The sequence below is a fragment of the Artemia sp. Qi Xiang Cuo genome, chromosome 11 (genome assembly GCF_049724085.1).
Source record: "Artemia sp. Qi Xiang Cuo chromosome 11, ASM4972408v1, whole genome shotgun sequence".
Classification (NCBI taxonomy): domain Eukaryota; kingdom Metazoa; phylum Arthropoda; class Branchiopoda; order Anostraca; family Artemiidae; genus Artemia; species Artemia sp. Qi Xiang Cuo.
In genome coordinates, this window is record NC_142804.1 from 64635191 (window position 1) to 64654179 (window position 18989).

Sequence of the window (18989 nt, forward strand, 5' to 3'; positions counted from 1 at the left end):
CTATTTACATATCCATGCCTTACTAAAAATTTCAGAACAGACTAAGTAGAGGATATAAAAAATAACTAGAAATGTTAGAAAATAGCCATTTTCACTAGTGATATATTCAGGCCTCGCTGAAAAATTCCATAACTAAGAAAAGTCAAGATGACGAGAAATAGCTATAATTATTAAATATTACCGTATTTAGTATTGATGCATCCAAGTCTTACTACAAAGTCCAGAACCAAGAAAAAGTCCAGAGCAGAATAAGCCGAGATGATGAGAATTAACTATAATTATTAAAAATTACCGTTTTCACTATTGATATATCCATGCCTCACTAAAAAGTCCAGAACTACAGGACAGCTGGTAGTTTTGAAGTCTGCAGATAGAACTTTGGCTAATAGCTCCTAAAAGTATTGAGAGATCTCAGGTCAGATTACAAAAAATGAGATAGAGGCATTATTTATCAACTATAATAAAACCAACCCTATCTTAACACTGTGGATTGATACTCTTCTTGGCAAGACGGGGTACATAGAACACTCTTCGCAACATCAAGGTTGGACAATAGGCTTACTACTTGCCCCTGTGACAAAAGGACCCAGCAACTGAAACTTCGATTCGACAGCTTATGCACCAGCAATGACTCTAGAGAATCTTTATTCACCAAGGGATGGTGATATATTATGCTCAGATCTATACTTCATTTTGATATCCATCAAGATTTGTATTCGATAATACATATTTATTAACTCTGAAAGCCTTTGTGGACCATGGTTAAAGCAATAATTGATTTTCGTTATAACATCACCAAGGGCTAGTGATATATTATGCTCAGATTTATACTTCATTTTGACATCCATCAAAATTTGTATACGATAATATATATTTATTAACACTAACAATCTTTGTGAGCCATGGTAACTGTAGATAAATTTGGACAGTACAATCATTCCCTATTTCAACCATTATCCAAAGCCGGACAGAGATGCCACTGCTCCGGAGAACATAAACACAAGTAGAAACATAAGCGACATTAGGATTTTTTCGTGGGTAAGCACGCGTCTGTGTCATCGGTATTCGCAGCCAGGAATAGGAATAAGAGGAATCGGGCGGCTAGGGGATAAGCAAGAATGCAATACGCTGAAGAGATGAAAAAGGAAAGGAGAATAATTGGTATGGCTGTAATGATGCAAAAGGTAAAGATAACATTGACTTAAGAATGGAAAGAAAAACAAAGAACGAATTTATAACGATAATCATGTTAAAATAAGTTTTATTTGTACAATACCATAATGTGATGATATTTGATTAGGAAACTTGGCGCTTCGCATTGATATTTCAGTTCCAAAGCTTTATCAATATTTTCTCAAAGGGAAATTACATGGTGGGTATGAATCACAGTTTATAGAATTATCCAGTAAGTTTATCGCATATCATTTCTGGTCTTCATTCTCGGTACGAACAAAAAGCTCCTCCCACTTCTTTCTGCATTAGCGGGTTTGTCTGTTTCCGGTTGTTTCCAGAAATAATACATTATTTGTAATGGTGAGTATCTACTTGTTTCCGATTGTTTCGCGACTGATGTCTACTCGTCAAAAGATCTGATGACACTTATGTTTCTATCTGCAAAAACGTTCTCTGGAGCACTCGCACCTTGGTCCGGGTTTTTATAATGGGTGAGATAGGGAAAGATCATACTGGATTTTTATATAAACTGTGGTATGAATGCAGACTTTCTGCTAAATTAAATATAGTCACTTCCTTTTTCACAGATGTTTATTGATATTGGTTTGATTTTTATTGTTTGTAGTACTGAGGAGCTCATTAAGGAAATAATCAAACACTAGTTTTTAAAAATGTTGCCTCTTTGTTCAAAAAAGAAGATAATCAAATATTTAAACTACTAAAAACTTATAAAATTCTGTTAGCTACTGCTCAAAGCCTAAGCGATGGCAATTTTCTTAGAATATGAAGATAATTATGCCAAAACAACTAAAACAAGAACTGAATATAAAGATTCAAATAAAAAAAGAAAAAACTCAACCCCGTTCCTTTCTCCAAAAGAGAAAATCCTAGAAATACGCATGACTAAAATCATTTGTTTTGACATCTGCAAAAGTCTTTTGATATGTCATATTAAAGCTTAGTAAGTAAGCTACAGCAAATTATGCGAGCAAGGCCATTGGCTGACCTAGTGACGGGTCATACCCCATGGGCAGATCTAGAGCAAAATCTTGGGGGATGCCCCATGTGACATGGGCTCCAATGAGTTAAATCTTAGGGGGGGGGGTGAATGTGGCAAAGGTGCCAATAATTGACCAAATTGACAAAATTATTCTAAAAAAGAAGAAGAAAAAACAGGATAAGAAGGCACCAGAAAAAATCTTGGGGGTGGGGGTCTCCCGGCCCCCTAGATCCACCAGTCCCATACTCCTTTCCTCTGGCTCCAAACATGCACTGAACAAAAAAAAAGTTTGATTTAAAATAATCTTCACACAATTTTGAAACATTTCAAGTTTTATACAAAACTTACATGTAACCCAAAACTGGAAAGATAATGAAAAGAATCGTGGGGATTAACTTAATGAGTCATAAAAGAGTGCTTTCTGATGAAAAGTTTTACGTAATTTGCAAGTTCGTAGCAGAATATTTACAGCAGTAATAACAACAAGCATTACTCTATATTCTTTTTATAATAGAAATACAATTCTTTTGATGTCCTTAGTTTTCTGAAAACTCACTAAGAATTTCAAGAAAAACAGACTTTTGGTATTTTCTTGGAGAGAGCTATTCCACCTGATATTAGAAGAAAAACAAAGATCCAACATCAAATTTCGAAGGACAAAAAAAAGAGCATAAAAGAGGAAAAATTCAAGGGAAAACATTTTTCCTTACCAAGAAGAAAAAAGTTTTGACACTCCATGGCGCAATATTACTATCTAAAACCAAAGACTATTGTGAAACTTAAAAGATAATCTGTGCTAAAACTATTACTGAAAAATATTACTGAGTTGGGATTATGCTGTGTAAATTTATATACAGTATCTATGGTTAATGCAATAATTAATTTCAATAGAAATTAAAAATAAAAACATACCTTTTTTCTAAAATAAATAAGCAAATTGAAAGAAACATATTTATTAACACTAAAAGCCTTTGTGGACCATGGTTAAAGCAATAATTGATTTTCTTTATAACAACACCAAGGGTTAGTGATGTATAATGCTCATATTTATACTTTATTTTGATATACATCAAAATCTGTATACGATATGACATATTTATTAACACAAAAAGCCTTTGTGGACCATGGTTAAAGCAATAATTAATTTTCTTTACAGCAACACCAAGGGTTAGTGATGTATAATGCAAAAATTTATACTTCATTTTGATATCCATCAAAATCTGTATACGATATGACACATTTATTAACACAAAAAGCCTTTGTGGACCATGGTTAAAGCAATAATTGATTTTCTTTATAGCAACACCAAGGGTTAGTGATGTATTATGCTCAGATTTATACTTCATTTTGATATCCATCAAAATCTGTATACGATATGACACATTTATTAACACTAAAAGCCTTTGTGGGTCATGGTTATTGCAATAATTGATTTCAATAGAAATTTAAAATAGAAACATACCCTTTTTTCTAAAATAAATAATAAAACTAAAAAAAAAACGTTGCTATGAGGCATGTCCAGACCAACGAACCTTCTTCCCCTCCCCCCCCCAAAAAATAAATAAATAATTATAGTACTTACATAAAATACTTCCGATCTTCCCTTTCAAACAACCACAGAAAAATTTCGACCACAATCCTTTTTAATTCCTCACAAAAACCCCAAAAAGAATAAAATCATCCTCACCATCTCCACACATTGAGCAAACATAAGCACCCTCTTCGACCTCAACTTTGCTCAAGTATTTTCTTTTATCTCCAGGCGGTAAAGCAGTTCTTCTAATCGATATGTCTCGCTTCCCCCTTCTAACCCTTGCCTTAAAATAGAATTCCCCTCTCCACACTTCCTCCCTGCATTAGTAAATCACCCCACCCCCTTTTTACTTCTCAGTTATAATTTTTATCGTTAAAATTCGACATTTTTTATGGTCATTTTTTTTTACTAAAATTGTATTTTTTTAGTCACAAGACTATATTGTTTTAGTATTGTTATTTGGTTTAACTCTTTTATAAACTCTGTGAGATTTAATTGTTTTTGACCTTTTTGACATGTTGACCTAAAATTCCTAAGAAATAGCCTAACCAAGAAAAAACTAATAGAAAGGCAAATAAATGGAATTAGAAGTCGTAGCATATCAGTCAGTGGTACCTCAGGAACCCATGTAAGACTGGGTCTCAACCACATAACGCACACTCTCAAGAATCTAACTCAACGCAGTGGGCAAAACATTACCTATGGAACTTTATATATAAAGTGTTTGTTTTTTTGTGTGTGTGTCTGTATCATTAATTTTTTAAATACTGTATTGGTTTTGTAGGGATAAGCAGTTCACTTACCATTAAATGTATGCACAATGAAAGTAACATCTTCTGCGCTACTGCCGGGGGAATCAGAATCAAGTTGCCAGGTTAGGTTAGGCAAACGTGAACAGTAACTGTAACGTTACAGTTACTGTTACTTTACTTTAACTAACTTCAAATTAACTTTAGCTTTACTTAACTTACTGTAACATTACAGTTACTGTAACGTTACTGTAACTGTAACGTTACTGTAACTGCAACGTCAACTGTATGCCCTGTCAAAGGTTCAACAAGGGGAGGGTTTTTAATGTTTATTAAAATATTTCTCAACAAAACTAAACATTATAATGCAAAGTAAAGGTAATCATTCATTGAAGTCAGGTATATTAGGTGCAAGCATTCGACAAACAACATATTCAAATATCAAGGTGCATCCTTGATATGGTGCTATCCTATGTTTATAGGATAGCCTATAGGTGCTATGACCTATGTTTAGTCGAGTATATTCGTTTAAGATTAATTATTATGCTAATATAATATAATTAATTGTTATAATGTAATAATAAATAATAACATTACTGTGAAACTTTTTAGATTTATTATTAGCTTAATACACCTTCAAAGAGAGAAGGAACAAGAGTTGATTATCTTCAGATAGAATATAGGCGCTATTCTGTAGCCCCTATAGGGGCTATAGGGCATAGAATATAAGGGCTATGACTTCCCAAGAGCTGTCCCCGAAAAGCTGTTTGGTTGTGTGAGCCTGAGTCCTCACACAAAAAGCTTTAAAGATTCAACAGGGACTATAAACCTTCGCCTTTAAAACGCTAGATTCGAGTCAAACTCAACTTGTTGAGTCCCAATCCCCTCCTAAAAAATTAATACTTTGTGAGCATGGTTCAAAATGCTTAGAAGAGTGATTTTTAAAATGAAAGCTCCAAAAATCAAGAGATTGAGATGTAATCACTTAGTTTGGTTGCAATTTTGTTTGACGAATTTGCTATACGAAATATATAATTTCTTTAAAACCATCGTAACTCAAATAATATTAAGCTTCCTCTCAATTCTTCGATAATAGATAACAATCCTAAAACTGTGCATCGCACGGAAAATGCCATTTTTTTTTCGATAGGAAGGGCGAAGAACGATAAAAACGTCCACTTGAGGTTAATTTTGTTTTTCAAATTTACCAGAAGAAGGCTACCATCTATGATCCCTGTGTGCAGGTTGAAAATTTAAACTCCAATATTAATATCATTTTTTAATGTTAACAACTCCTAACTTCTGAAACACTGAAAAATCTTGTTTTGTGAACTTTGAATTTCGTTGAGAACGAGAAGCTTTACTGAAAACAAAGTAATTTTAAACAGTTTTTTATGATTATAATATTGAGGGATCAAAAATTACTGAAGTTTCCAGCTAATGTCATTAGTTCTTTTCTTTAATCTTGATCATTTTGCTGACGGTATAATTGCATGACTTGTCCTGATCATAAGAAGACATGTTAAGAAAACAATTCTTACTTCATAATATGCATAATAACCCTAGTCAACATATTTCCCAGGGGGAGAACCTTTATCCTCACTTCTTTCACTGTTGTACAATTTCTTTAACAAAATTGTGAAAAATAAACAGATTTTACTGCATTTATCCATTTTCAAATATACTATTTATAAAAGTTAAACACCGTCATTGCCATCTACCAAAAAGATATAAATAGGCTAATATTGATAAATTTAGGTTCAGTTAGGTTAGATTAGCTAGATGGCTATTGGGTGTTTGTTTCAAACCGATTTTCAAGACTTGGAGAATTGACATAAATATTGAAAAATTTTATTAAAAAACTGAAAAAATAAGGAAAATTGCGAGGATAAATGTTTTTCCCCTAAAAAATATGTCAACTAGGATTATTATGCATATTATGAAGTAAGAATTGTTTTCTTAACATGTCTCTTTATGACCAGAACTGGTCATATACTTATGCCTTGATGACTTTCATTCTCTTTTTTTTTGTTCTTTCCTGAACAGAAAATATGTTCCTTCCTGTTTTTATCTGGTCTTTTTAGTTCTTTCTTGATTATACTGTTGATTTTCATTCTTTTTTTCTGTTCTATCCCGAACAGAAAATTTCTTCTTTCCCGTTTTTCCTGCTCTTTTTAATTCTTTCTTAATTATTTTGCTGACTTTCACTCTCTTTTTTTCTGTTCTTCCCAGAACAGAAAATTTAGTCTTTCCTGTTTTTTCTGTTATTTCCTGGTTATTTTGTTGGCTTTCATTCTTTTTTTCTGTTCTTACATGAACAGAAAATTTGTTTCTTCCCGTTTTTTCTGCTTTTTAGTTCTCTCTTGAGTATCTTGTTGACTTTCATTCTCTTTTTTTTTTTTTGATATTTTGAAAAATAAAACCATACTGTAAGAAACGAATTTTTAATTTCGTTTAACCGTAATTTCAATGGAAGTTAGATCACTTTTATGTCGCCGTATTAGTAATGTAACAGTAGTAGGATAGATCAAACAACTACACAAAGAAAAGCAGTTTTTTGCACTTGTGAACCTTTAAAAAGCAAACAGAGCTTTATTAATGAATTGAAATTTAGATTTTTTTTTAATCACCCACCGTATTTGGACATTCTTTTAAAAATCCTGTTTTTTGTGAAATTTATTGTTTTGGATGTCGAAAAAAAAAATTGTGTAAATAAGCTTCTAAGCACAACTTTGCATATTAAATTCAGTATCAAAGAATTAATATTCCGTTTTGAATTCTGCGTAAAACTGCCTTACACGATTGTATATTTTACGCCAATATGTGTACTCAAAAATACATACTCCGAATAGGTCAATATGCTTATACTATCGCGAGACAATCACGACAATATAATTAATCTTTCGGTTCTTTGGCGATGGGAACTGGCCTTCTGTGGACATTCCCTACACAACAGCAATATGCTAAAGTAGTAATAACCGTCTAGGGCTAAACGGAAAGCAGGTTGTCTGCGGTTAAGGTGGGAGGGTGTCATAAAGAAAGATTGAAGGGAAACGGAACTTCCTGGGAGGGTGCAAAGAGGGAGGCTTTGAATAGATTGGGATGGAAGAGGAGCGTGCGCAACTGTTTTGGCCTCAGGCGGCTTGGTGCTGCGGTGAGTTGTTAGTAGCAGTAGTAATAGAATAAATTAAAGAGATACTAACTCGTATAGGTACTAGTTCAAAGCTTTCAACTTCTCCATCTGCGTTGGTTGGGACAAATGTGGAAGGTAGTTCCAAATCATATACAAATTCTATATTTGGGAATATACCTCTTTCACTCTCGAACAAGAAACTATAAATAAATTACTATCAAATAATTATTAATAAAATAATATATATCATACAATATAATACAAGTACTAAAATACAATTATTGTATAATTAAAGTACAATTATTGTGTTATTAAAATACAATGAATTATAGTAAAATAATCATGATAAAAATAATTATAAATCAAATTATCATTTAAAAGAGGAGACATTTGAAACCATAAAATTAGCAAAACATAAAAATCATTTTCCATACCAAAATTAGCTCTCACCAGGCAGTAAAAATTACAAAACATTGCTAAAAAAGAACCTGTTGAGTTTTTACCATACCACATTTCGACCTACCACAAACCAATTATAGTCGACCCAAGGTACGCCCAAAGACCCAGGCATGCACGAGTAATTATTTTCAGGGGGATGGAAAATTTTTCAAAGGCGTAACACTAGACAAATTACATAAAAATCCTCTTAAAAATCATACAATTGCAGGGTCACATTACCCCCTAGACAAGTGCCAGCCAAAAACTGAAAAAAAAGAAACATTTTGTCAAACACTTGGAATGTGTAAAAAACGAGAGAATATTTCGGTCAAGAAATGACAATTTTAGGCCAAAGAATTCAATGAATGTGAGAATCCCACAAGTTGAGGAATAATAACAATAAATAAAAATAATTTATTTCTTATCCACAAAAACACAATACAAGCATTATAATGAGGAGTAAAAACAATTAAATACAGACAAAATTGCAAAACATACCAAAAAACAAAAAGTAACGACTATAGAAAAAAAATTAACATTATATAAAGACAAAAAGAAATTAAATAAACACACTCACACAAATTAAAGAACGCACAAAAAAATGAAATTCACAAAAAAGTACAACGAACTATAGAAAATTTTTTACAAGACGATTATGTGGGGAAAGCCCATCGAGAGCAGTACGTGAGAGCTTCCTGTGTAGCTTTTTCAACTTTAATGTTGTATCAGGTACACCATATTTACCAATTAGAATCCCGTTACGTGTCAAAGGAGGAATGAAAAGGAGAAACTTACAATACCTGAAATAACAACTCCGGATTCTTTTTAAATCAATTTTTCTCAGAATGGGGAAATTTCTGCTGCATATAGGATTTATTGATCGCAACATGTAGAGTAGAGTTTTACCAGGGCCCGTCTATTATATTTCCCTCGATTCGGAACAATTTTCCCATATCCAAATTGTATTCTTTTAGAGATATTGTAAATAGTGCGCTGACGGAAACTTGAAAAATTATTAGTAAGGGTTATGCCCAACCACCGTAAAGAATCACCAGGGGGAATACAGAAAGTATCACAGTTAAGAGAGACGAAGAAGTTGAAGCGAAAGATGAAAACTCATACTTCTCTTCATTTAACGAAAGGCCAATTCCAGAAAAAGCATTGGAAACAGAAGATATCATTTTGGAGAGACCAGTCCTAGTCCGACTAATTAGGAGCAAATCATCAACATAAGCAAGATAAGAAACATCTGAAACATCAGAGAAATACGTAGAGAATATTTTTGCAAACACGCCAGAAATACAAATTTTAAAAAGTCTAGGTGACAAAATGCCACATTGTCTCACGCCTTTTTTAACTTTATTAGTAGTAGCTGAAGAATATTTCCAACTAAGGAAAGAATTAGGAATACCAATGTAGCAGAAGCAGAATAACTGAAAAGCTAAAACCTGAAATATAAAGGGAATAAAAACGCTTGGAATGGGTTACACTCTCAAATGTTATGGGAAGATGTAAACCAAAAATATAAATTTCTCTACTCTTAGAATCATTATCCACAAGAAGGGATGCTAAAATACGATGAAGATGCTGACAATCCACCCCAAGCCGAAAACCAAGTCTTTCATTAGTCCTACTACTTAAATGGGGAAGAACTATATATTCAAGTAATTTACTTATATTACAAAAAACAGTAATAGGCCGGTATGAAGAACAATCACCAGGAGATTTTCCCCGTTTTAATATTGAACTTATAGTGCCACACAGGAAACTCTCTGAAACACTAGATGTGCATACTAGATGCGCATATACACATCTGAAAAAGTAACTGTAAATGAAAAACAAATGCAGGGCAAATTTACGAAAGATGAACTTTAGATATCCCATCTATATCAGATTTTCAGAATCCTTATATCAGAATCCTTAAGTAATTCATAACTTTACTTGATACATGTGAAAACACGTACTTGCTTTATATTATATATTTTATAAGTGAATATTTTTATTTATCTTGTGACCCAAAATATTGTTCAAATCCTTCAGATATATCCCTAGCTGCTAGCTGCTATATCAGAAAGTCGGCATAAATCAGGTAGCGATTCGGTAAAATTTACGAAGATTTACGGGAATGGATTCCATTGTCAAATGCAAATTTGTGAAATTTATTTTTATCCCTATTTAGAATTACTCTTAGAATTACTCTTAGAATTATTATCCACAAGAAGGGATGCTAAAACACCAGATATGATTGTATATGATTTGGAACTACCTTCCACATTTGTCCCAACCAACGCAGATGGAGAAGTTGAAAGCTTTGAACTAGTACCTATACGAGTTAGTATCTCTTTAATTTATTCTATTAAATATTCTATTAAATTATTATTCTATTTATTTAATTTATTCTTTAATTTTCCCCTGCAAAATTCCCTCCGGAAAATATCTTCCCCATGAAAAATTATCCTCGTTGAAAACCCCCTCCGCAGAAAATTCCCTCCTCCTCCATCAAAAATCTAAATCTATATCAATAGAATCAGATTTTAAATTCCTAATAGTACTACAAACAGCAGAACATGTGCTGGGAATTGTATGTCGCTGTGAAATACGGATAGAAAAACAAGGTGCAAGGAGACGAGAATACAAGGCATGTACGGAATAATTAACAACAGAAAAAATTGAAGAATAATACTTCTGCCAGATAGATGGTAGTATGGCATCACGGCAAGAATAATCATTTTCAAGCTTTTCAGAATTAATCACTTTACGCCATTCACGTTTATTCACAGGGAAATCCATGCCACGATACCTTACTGACCTAAGATACCTTTTGTAATCCGCTTTAGTTTTTTGCTTTAAATCTACAACACACCCCGATCGTGGGCGGCCACAATCGTTCCAAACTCGAAGCCAGAATTTAGCTTTCTTTTTCACGGTCTTTAAATTGGGATCTGCTTTTGAGTACCAATACGGATACGTTCTAATAGAACAGCTTTACATTAAGCTTCTTTCAGACAAGATACTATTTCTTTATAATACGAATTTAACTCAGAAACTCTGTCAGATCCTACATATTTAAGCTGGAATAAATAATAAGGTCCACGTATAAGAGATAGAAGGGATGTAAGCGTTGATATGCATAACGATATATCTGCTTTTTCCAATTATACTTCAAAAACCCTTTTGATTTCTTTTTGAATCTAAAATCTGTCGGAACAGGGAAGCTAAAAAATCACAGATAGTGGTAGGTGGTCAATATAATTATCATCATCATGGACAGTTACAATCGAAGAATAAATGGATGAAGAGCACACAACGTGGAGGATGTCAGTAGTGCTTCCAGAGTGATGGATATAGGTGAAGGGTAGAGATTTAGGAATAAGGTGGTATAGCGGGAGACAATCAAGAACATAACCCTTTCTAACACATTCAATATTGATATTTGTATTAAGATCACCGATCACTATATAATTTAGAGATTAAGACACTAAGTGTTTAATGAATTTTCTCAGAGAAGTAAAAGCCTTTGCAAAAATAGTAATTGAGTGATTAGATGTATTATCATGCGGAAATATGAGTTGATCAGAATAGTTAATCCGACACGGACTGCTAAGAAGAATTCATCATGATAATAAAGGAAATGGGTGGGGAAATATGCATTATGCTTAAAGATACATGCCAGACCCCCTGATGGACGGCCACCAGTTACCCTAGCTGAGGTCAAAATGCTATGTGGTTTGAACTTCGACGCTTAAAATTAAGGCTAGCTGAAGTCCAAAAATGCTCTTACAAACAAACTAAATCGTACTGGCTGCATAATCCATCAATAGAAAAGTCCTTGTCCTTAGTTCCATTAATATTGTAGGATATCACAGAAAACTGAAAAGTCATTGATGCGGATGGGGGTCCTTTTTAAGTGTCTATAAAACAAAAGTCCAAAATAGGGATAAAATCCTTTTTAATAGACAGTGTATAATAAATTTCACAAAAAAACACCAGATATTTCGGTCACATATACAGTGACCGTCATCAGTAGTAAACTTTTACTACTGATGACGGTCGCTGTATATGTGACCGAAATATCTGGTATTTTTTGTGAAATTTATTATACACTGTCTATTAAAAAAGATTTTATCCCTATTTTGGACTTTTATTTTATCGTCATGGAAAGGCAGTGTGGTCTCCGAAATTATTTAAGTGCATCTTGCATAATAGGACAAACAAACCTGTAAGATGGGTGATTTTTATCGTAGTTTAAGCGTGTTGAAATTGGTTGGGGGAGCGACATTTAAAACAGCATTTTGGCAATTGTTTGTATTGGTAGACCCGAAAGAATTCATAGCTAAGCTTCACTCCTTCCTTTAAAAAATTTAGTGAGAATAAGAGTCTTCGATCTCGAGTTTTTCGGACAGAGATGAGCCAAGTCTCTATGCATTTTTTTTATACCATTTTGAATAGTGAGTATATTAATGTCCACTCCGGTTGGAACACCTCGTGTTATTCAAAAAAAAAAAAAAACGCTTAAAAAGCACTTTAGTAGCAGTACAAAATTCATGCAGAGAAGCGCAAAATTTCTCACTAACTGATTTCTCAATGTTTATATACCATTTGCTATTGGGGGCTTGACACTGCGTACTAACTCATGACCGTCGATCTTATCAATAACTGCTTTCCGTTTCAGAGGATCAGAAAGGTCAGTGGGTATATTCGAAACAACTATGGTTGCATGGGTATCAGCAGTTGAAACAGGCAGGTGGAGTTTTGGATATTTAAGCTGATAATTATCGAGTGCTGAAGACACACCAACGACGCTCTGATGCAGCTGGTTGATTTTGACAAATAGCGAAGAATGAGCAGTTGCCGGAAGGCATAGTGCTTCAGTGGGAAGCTTAATCACAAAAGCTGGCACAGAGTCGCCACTCCTATCTCTAGCTATTAGGAGTGGAATAATGTAACTAAAGTGGCTTGAAATAGCATTAGAACCCTTTCTCAACAAGCAGTCCTCATTGGGGGCACACATCTCCCAAAGTTTAGCTTTTGCATCCATCACTTCATTCATATCAGCAAAAAAGTCAATTCCATATTTCTTAATCATGTCATTATCAACACCATTCAATAGATTACTTTGCACATAATTCAGTATTGACGAATAAACCAGTTCTCCCATTACATATTCAATAATAGATTTTACTCTTATGAGTAATAAATAAATTCAACTCCACAGTAGTTGGATTTCGTTAGCACCAATCTCTATTCAAATATTGCATAAATATTCACTACGATTTACTGTCCCAAGGGAATTTGAAATAGCCAGCAAAACAGTAATACGCTTATACAAATAAATCCAAAATGAAAGTCCACAGGGAAATTTCACAGGTTGAGCAAGGTTATATCCGAAAAAAACTATGCTGTTGACACAACGAAGTTTGAATCAATACACGAATGACATCTTAATACTATTTTATGTCTAAAATACACACTTCCGCCATACGGAACTAAAAACGACTTAATTAAAGCATTTGTCCATATGGTTAAGGATGTCAGTTAAATGGCTAATTTAAATTTTCCAGATATCGAGCCAAAAATCAATTGAAACATTCCAAAATGTTTCCTTGTGCTGGACACCATTTGGTGCTCCACTGGGAGAGAACACAAGGGCATTATATGATCCCTCCCCCCTCTTGTTGTTACGAAACTGAGGACTAAAGCAAAGAGCATTGAAAAATGTAACAGAGGAAATTTAAGTTCGCCCCTGAGAATAAAAACAAACAAATGTTAAAGCCATCAGCAAGGCTGAAGCCATTCAAGTCAAGCCCAGCGAAATCTTGAACTACCAAGGACAGTGAAAATTAAACCTGAATGTTTAAACTGGTCAAGTGGTAACATAAGCAACACATATGTATCTTAAAAATAGGAAAAATCGAGATGTAATTTTTGATGAAAAAGACTTGTGTATGCACTTATGCCGTGGTAGTAGCAGACATTAAATAAAAAACAAATAAAAAAATGGAACGTTGGTGAAAAATCACCTAAGAATAAACTAAAGATACATGTCATCTAAGAGCTTAAGATGATGCAGCTTTCTTTTGAATATCTAGTTGTCTTTGAGATTCAACAAATTGCTAATATTTGAATTTTTATGAGTGGAAAGCAATATCAATTCAAACTATTTAGTTTTGCTTATTAGTTTTCACGGTTCAACGGGACAACACTGACGAAAATATGATTCTGCCCTAATAACATCATAATTTTAAAACCATTACAAAAAAAAACTTAGAAAATCGCGGTTTTCACAGATTAACAGAACTAAGATGGGTAAAAGGAGCGAAAAATATTTTATTTTGATACATTTGGTAATTTAAATGGTAAATTCAAAAAATCAAACTACTTTCAAAAATTTTCAGGTTTGGATCTAAATAATCTAGACCTTTAATGGGAACCCTCATATTACTGAATTAGTTTGTAATATCTATTAATTTCTTTTCTAGTAACTTCCTTTGATTGACAACCAAGCTGTGGCCAAAATTCACGAAAATATAGGGGAAAGGAATTCTTTGTTTGGGATAGGGGATATTGATATTTTTGGGATTAAAAGAAATACAAAATATATTTTTCAAACTCTCCTTCCTTCTCTTAACTGGTATGATTAATCTGATGGTTGGGCCTGTGCGAAATCTGTGCTTCAACTTTCTTGGATTAGAGCAACCACGGAGGCTTTGTAGCTGATATAAATGTTTTATTCTTATGCCTTTACATTTTTTGATCCCGGGGGGGGGGGGGGCAGAGTATTTGCATCGGCCGAAACTTTTTCCCTGTTTTCTTCCATCTGCATTATTGACTGTGTTTTACCTGCAAAACGGTTTTCGCAAGGAAAGTTTCCATGATACCCATCATATACAGGGTGCATCCAAAAAGTAATGAGACTGGCCAACACGTGACCTTCCAATCGCCACTAGAGCGCTCTCAATAGGTGGTATCGGTGATTGGGGTTTTGCCAAAGCATCGCACCCCGCGGCGGTCGCTTCTGGACAGTGAGAGAGTGAGGATTCTACGAGTTCATTGGATGAAAACGTGTCAAAAGTATGCTATCCCTTAATCAATTTATCCCTTTGTCGTTTTTTTAACATTGAAATTAGAAATCGGCATACCTGATTTTAAAAAGCTCCAAATTTATTGGGAACCGAAATTAGCTAGTTGTTACCCCGACTTCGGACTCACAGAGGCCCGTCCCAGGTACCGAAGCACCGAATTAAGTTTTGCCGAGATCTTACCTCTTCACTTTTCTCTGGATATTGTCTGAACATTTTTATGAATATGCATTATTAAAAAACATTCTTATAAAGCACTGAAGTAGTAGTAGTATAAAGCCATAAGGCTTTTAGATGGACATATGGCAGAAAGATTTGAGGGGTTATTGGCCTTAGCCTTTTTTGTTTTCAATAAACTTTATTCAGGCACAAAATTCCACGCTACCTTCAGATCAAACTACAGAGGACTGACACTGAAGCAAACTTTGTCATTATTCTATAATTAATTAAGAAGTTAGATGTTAAAAATGATTTTATAATCTATTTTAAGCTTTTCAAATAGGCAGAACTTCTACGTTCCAGATTTATGGTTAAACCATGTGCAATGTTGTCACTATAAAAAGTGAATTTGTGAACAATGTTTACCGAAATCTTGGACGCGACTGTAGAGTAAAAAGAAGCCTCCCTGACACGTAGGAATAAGAATTTTTTTGTTAACTTTTCAGTCAATATTCAAATAACTGTTTCATGAATATGTTACCGTGAATGTCCAAAACTGGTGAATGTCGACATTCACCGATGAATGTCCGAAATACCTTCTTTTCTCCATGGATTTAGTCAGCATTGCCAGTCAAATTTCTCTGTTTAATGCAAGATTTGATGATGACAGGTTAGGTTTGGTCAGGTTGGGCTAGCTTAGGTTTTAACCCGTTTCTGATATTTATAGCCAAACTTAACCTAATCTTGTTATTTTATTTTTATTTGCTATGGGCTATGTTTAGTTATTGTTATATATGTTATTATCATGTGTTTTGACTATATATGCAACTGTTTTTGTTTTTGCTATGGCGCAAAGAGGCTTTTGTTTTGCAATAAATATCTATATCTATCTATCTAACCTAACTTTAACTTTTATCATCATAGCTGGCACAAGACTGAAAAATCTGACTCGCAAAGCTGATTGAATCTAAGCAGAGAAAAAAGAATTTCGGACATTCACCGATGAATGTCGACATTAACCAGATTTCGGACATTCGCAGTAACATATATATTTTATTAGATATTCACCTTATAAACTTAAATATAAAGTCTTTACATTTTTGTTTTCAGTAAGAATGACCTGTTTATATAAGAAATTACAGGGGAGACTGTGTTGAATTGATTTTCCATCGGTGAATTTATTGCTATAAATTTATAGTTTTATGAAGTGGAAGTACAATCTTAGCCTTAGCGAATCACAAACCCATAGTAACAGAAAATTGAAGTAAAAGTCACTCGTTCTCCAAATAGCAGAGCAAGATGCTTATTTGGGTCCAAACTGTCACTCCGCCCCTTCAGCAAACTGAGACTGAAGCCAACTGAACCAAAGAGTTATCAGAAAGTATCAGAGGATAGAAAGTTATTCTATACCATGTATTTACTCATATTATATAGTTATTTTATAAAGTTTTAGTTGTTACTATTATATAGTTATATATTTACTATATTATTGTTTTTTAATTACTATTAAAGTCATATAGTTATTAGTTAATATAATATTATATAAGTATTATATAGTTATTCTATAGTTAATCTAGTTATAAAGTTATTCCATAAAGAGTTATTCTATACTATCAGAGTATAAAAAACTAATAAGAGAGAAAATTTCAGCCCCTTAAGATTGCCAATATAAATTAAAACCTCCTAGTGCTACCGACACTGCAGCGCTATTGAGCATGTGCGTGCTGATGGCCCGAAGTGCTGACATTAGGAAACAAAGCGAGTGGAGGGCGACAATGTCAAGCTAGATTTGCAAGGTTAAAGGCCCGAGCGAGTGGAGGGAAAAGATAAACTAATCAAGCTAGAAACGTGAAAATTTTCCTGAATAATTTTGGAACCATTGAAACGGGTATAGACTACTTAAATTCCCCGAAAACTCACAGAACAAAATCGAGAAACCTGGGCTTGGAATGATGTCATGCGAGGGCCAAAGGCCCTCGCAAGTGAAAGACTTACGGTCCTATGTCAATTTTAAATTCTAGGTCAACCTGCCTGAGACTCTAGGTAGGTGTGCCTTTCCAAAAGCTAACACACAAGTATTTGTCTAATAAGAGGGTCATACTTGCTCCCGCCGTTTACCCGTGCCACTTAACCAAACACCATTTTATATACAAGTCCAGTGGACATTGTCAGTCACGCGTCAACCCAATCTTTTATCCCTTAATTTTATGGCTATCTACCCTAGTTCTGTCCTAGGAATGACAACTGGACGGATGATAGATAGACTTATCTATCTACAAAAGAAATGACATCATATTTATATAATCCTAAAAAGGGCTTATCCCAGATTTGCCACTCAATTACTCATACTATATGTCTTCGGTTTTTCTACAATTAGCCGTGACTTGATTCCTCCTGCAAAATACTTGATTTTAATTCAATACTTGATTTCAGACTTACAATCAACTGGAATTAGTAAACTTGTGTTGTAAGGCAGAAATTAGATCAAGAAATAAACAAACCGTCTGATTCTCTATTCGATGTGAAGTTAAACTTAACCAAGGCAAGTTAAACCTAGTTAGATTGACAATTGTACAGACTGACTCATTTTCCCAAATTTTCTCCCAAGACAAGTTTTCTGACTTTTAAACTCCTTGGAAGGAGTTTAAGAGTAGTCTACAGAAGGTTGTTTTCTGTTTATCCTAGGGAAATGTGCTATGTCTTCTATGTACTTTATAATTGCATCGAATTACAACGCTTCTTGACTATTGAGGTCCCTGCGTCGACCCTGCAGTGCGTTGCAACAGCTGGCTTCGACCTCTAGGTCTCGTACTACCATACTGAGATCAAACCCACTGCACTACCACAGGACATGTGTTTTACAAGGTTTTTGGCTATATCCGTTTTTGAATTATTAGTGAGGTTTTGGTCGTATTTCATCAACCCAACATTATTGACCTATTATCATAGAAGAACTAGAATATCCTTTTTCCATGGTTTCTCATATTTTTTGGACTAGAACTAAATCATGACTGAATAAGAACTTAAAAAACGGGTATCTTACGAAACAGATCCAGCAGGTTTTAGATGCTTAATGAGCTCTGGAGGTATGGATGCTTCTTCTGCTGCCTCTGCTATTGCAGTTAGAAGCGGAGTGCTTCCGGCGGTGAGTCCACCTCCAACCTAAGTAAATAGTAATAAATATACACAGAGCAAGGAATAACATCTACAACAGCAGTCCTGATTCCGAGGGCATGACAATATTTTGACAAAATTTAATATATATATATATATATATATATATATATATATATATATATATATATATATATATATATATATATATATATATATATATATATATATATATATATATATATATATATATATATATATATATATATATATATATACATAATGTTAACTTGTATTAATAAATTTAATTATGATTTAAATTTATTTTTATTAAACTTAAATTAATTTAGTTTTAACCAATTTTAACTTAACTGGGTTTATTTATTACAAATTTATTTAACTAAACAAATTTAATAAATAATAAAAAATAAAATAATAATTTGAGAATAAATTGTAAGAATAATTAATAAACTCCTTAAGTTTTCCCCTTGGGTACAAGTACATTAGCAATATTATTCACAGGATTTATCAAATAAAAATATAGAGAGAAAACGGACACAGTATTTAAACAAAGCAGTGTTTAAATAATATACACGTTTTCTCTATATTT

General features: G+C 33.5%; 1 protein-coding gene across 4 annotated transcripts in view; it reads right to left on the reverse strand.

Moving 5' to 3' along the window:
- LOC148947244 (uncharacterized) overlaps window positions 1-18989 on the reverse strand; it is a 60876-nt gene that overhangs the window by 5376 nt on the left and 36511 nt on the right. For all 4 annotated transcript variants that reach the window (XM_089096948.1, XM_089096947.1, XM_089096950.1 and 1 more), the window contains exons 6-8: window positions 18309-18427; window positions 7660-7789; window positions 293-392 (exon numbers count right to left, since the gene is read on the reverse strand). In XM_089096948.1, coding sequence (XP_088953074.1) covers window positions 293-392; window positions 7660-7789; window positions 18309-18427 — 349 coding nt within the window. The remainder of the gene's footprint in view (window positions 1-292; window positions 393-7659; window positions 7790-18308; window positions 18428-18989) is intronic.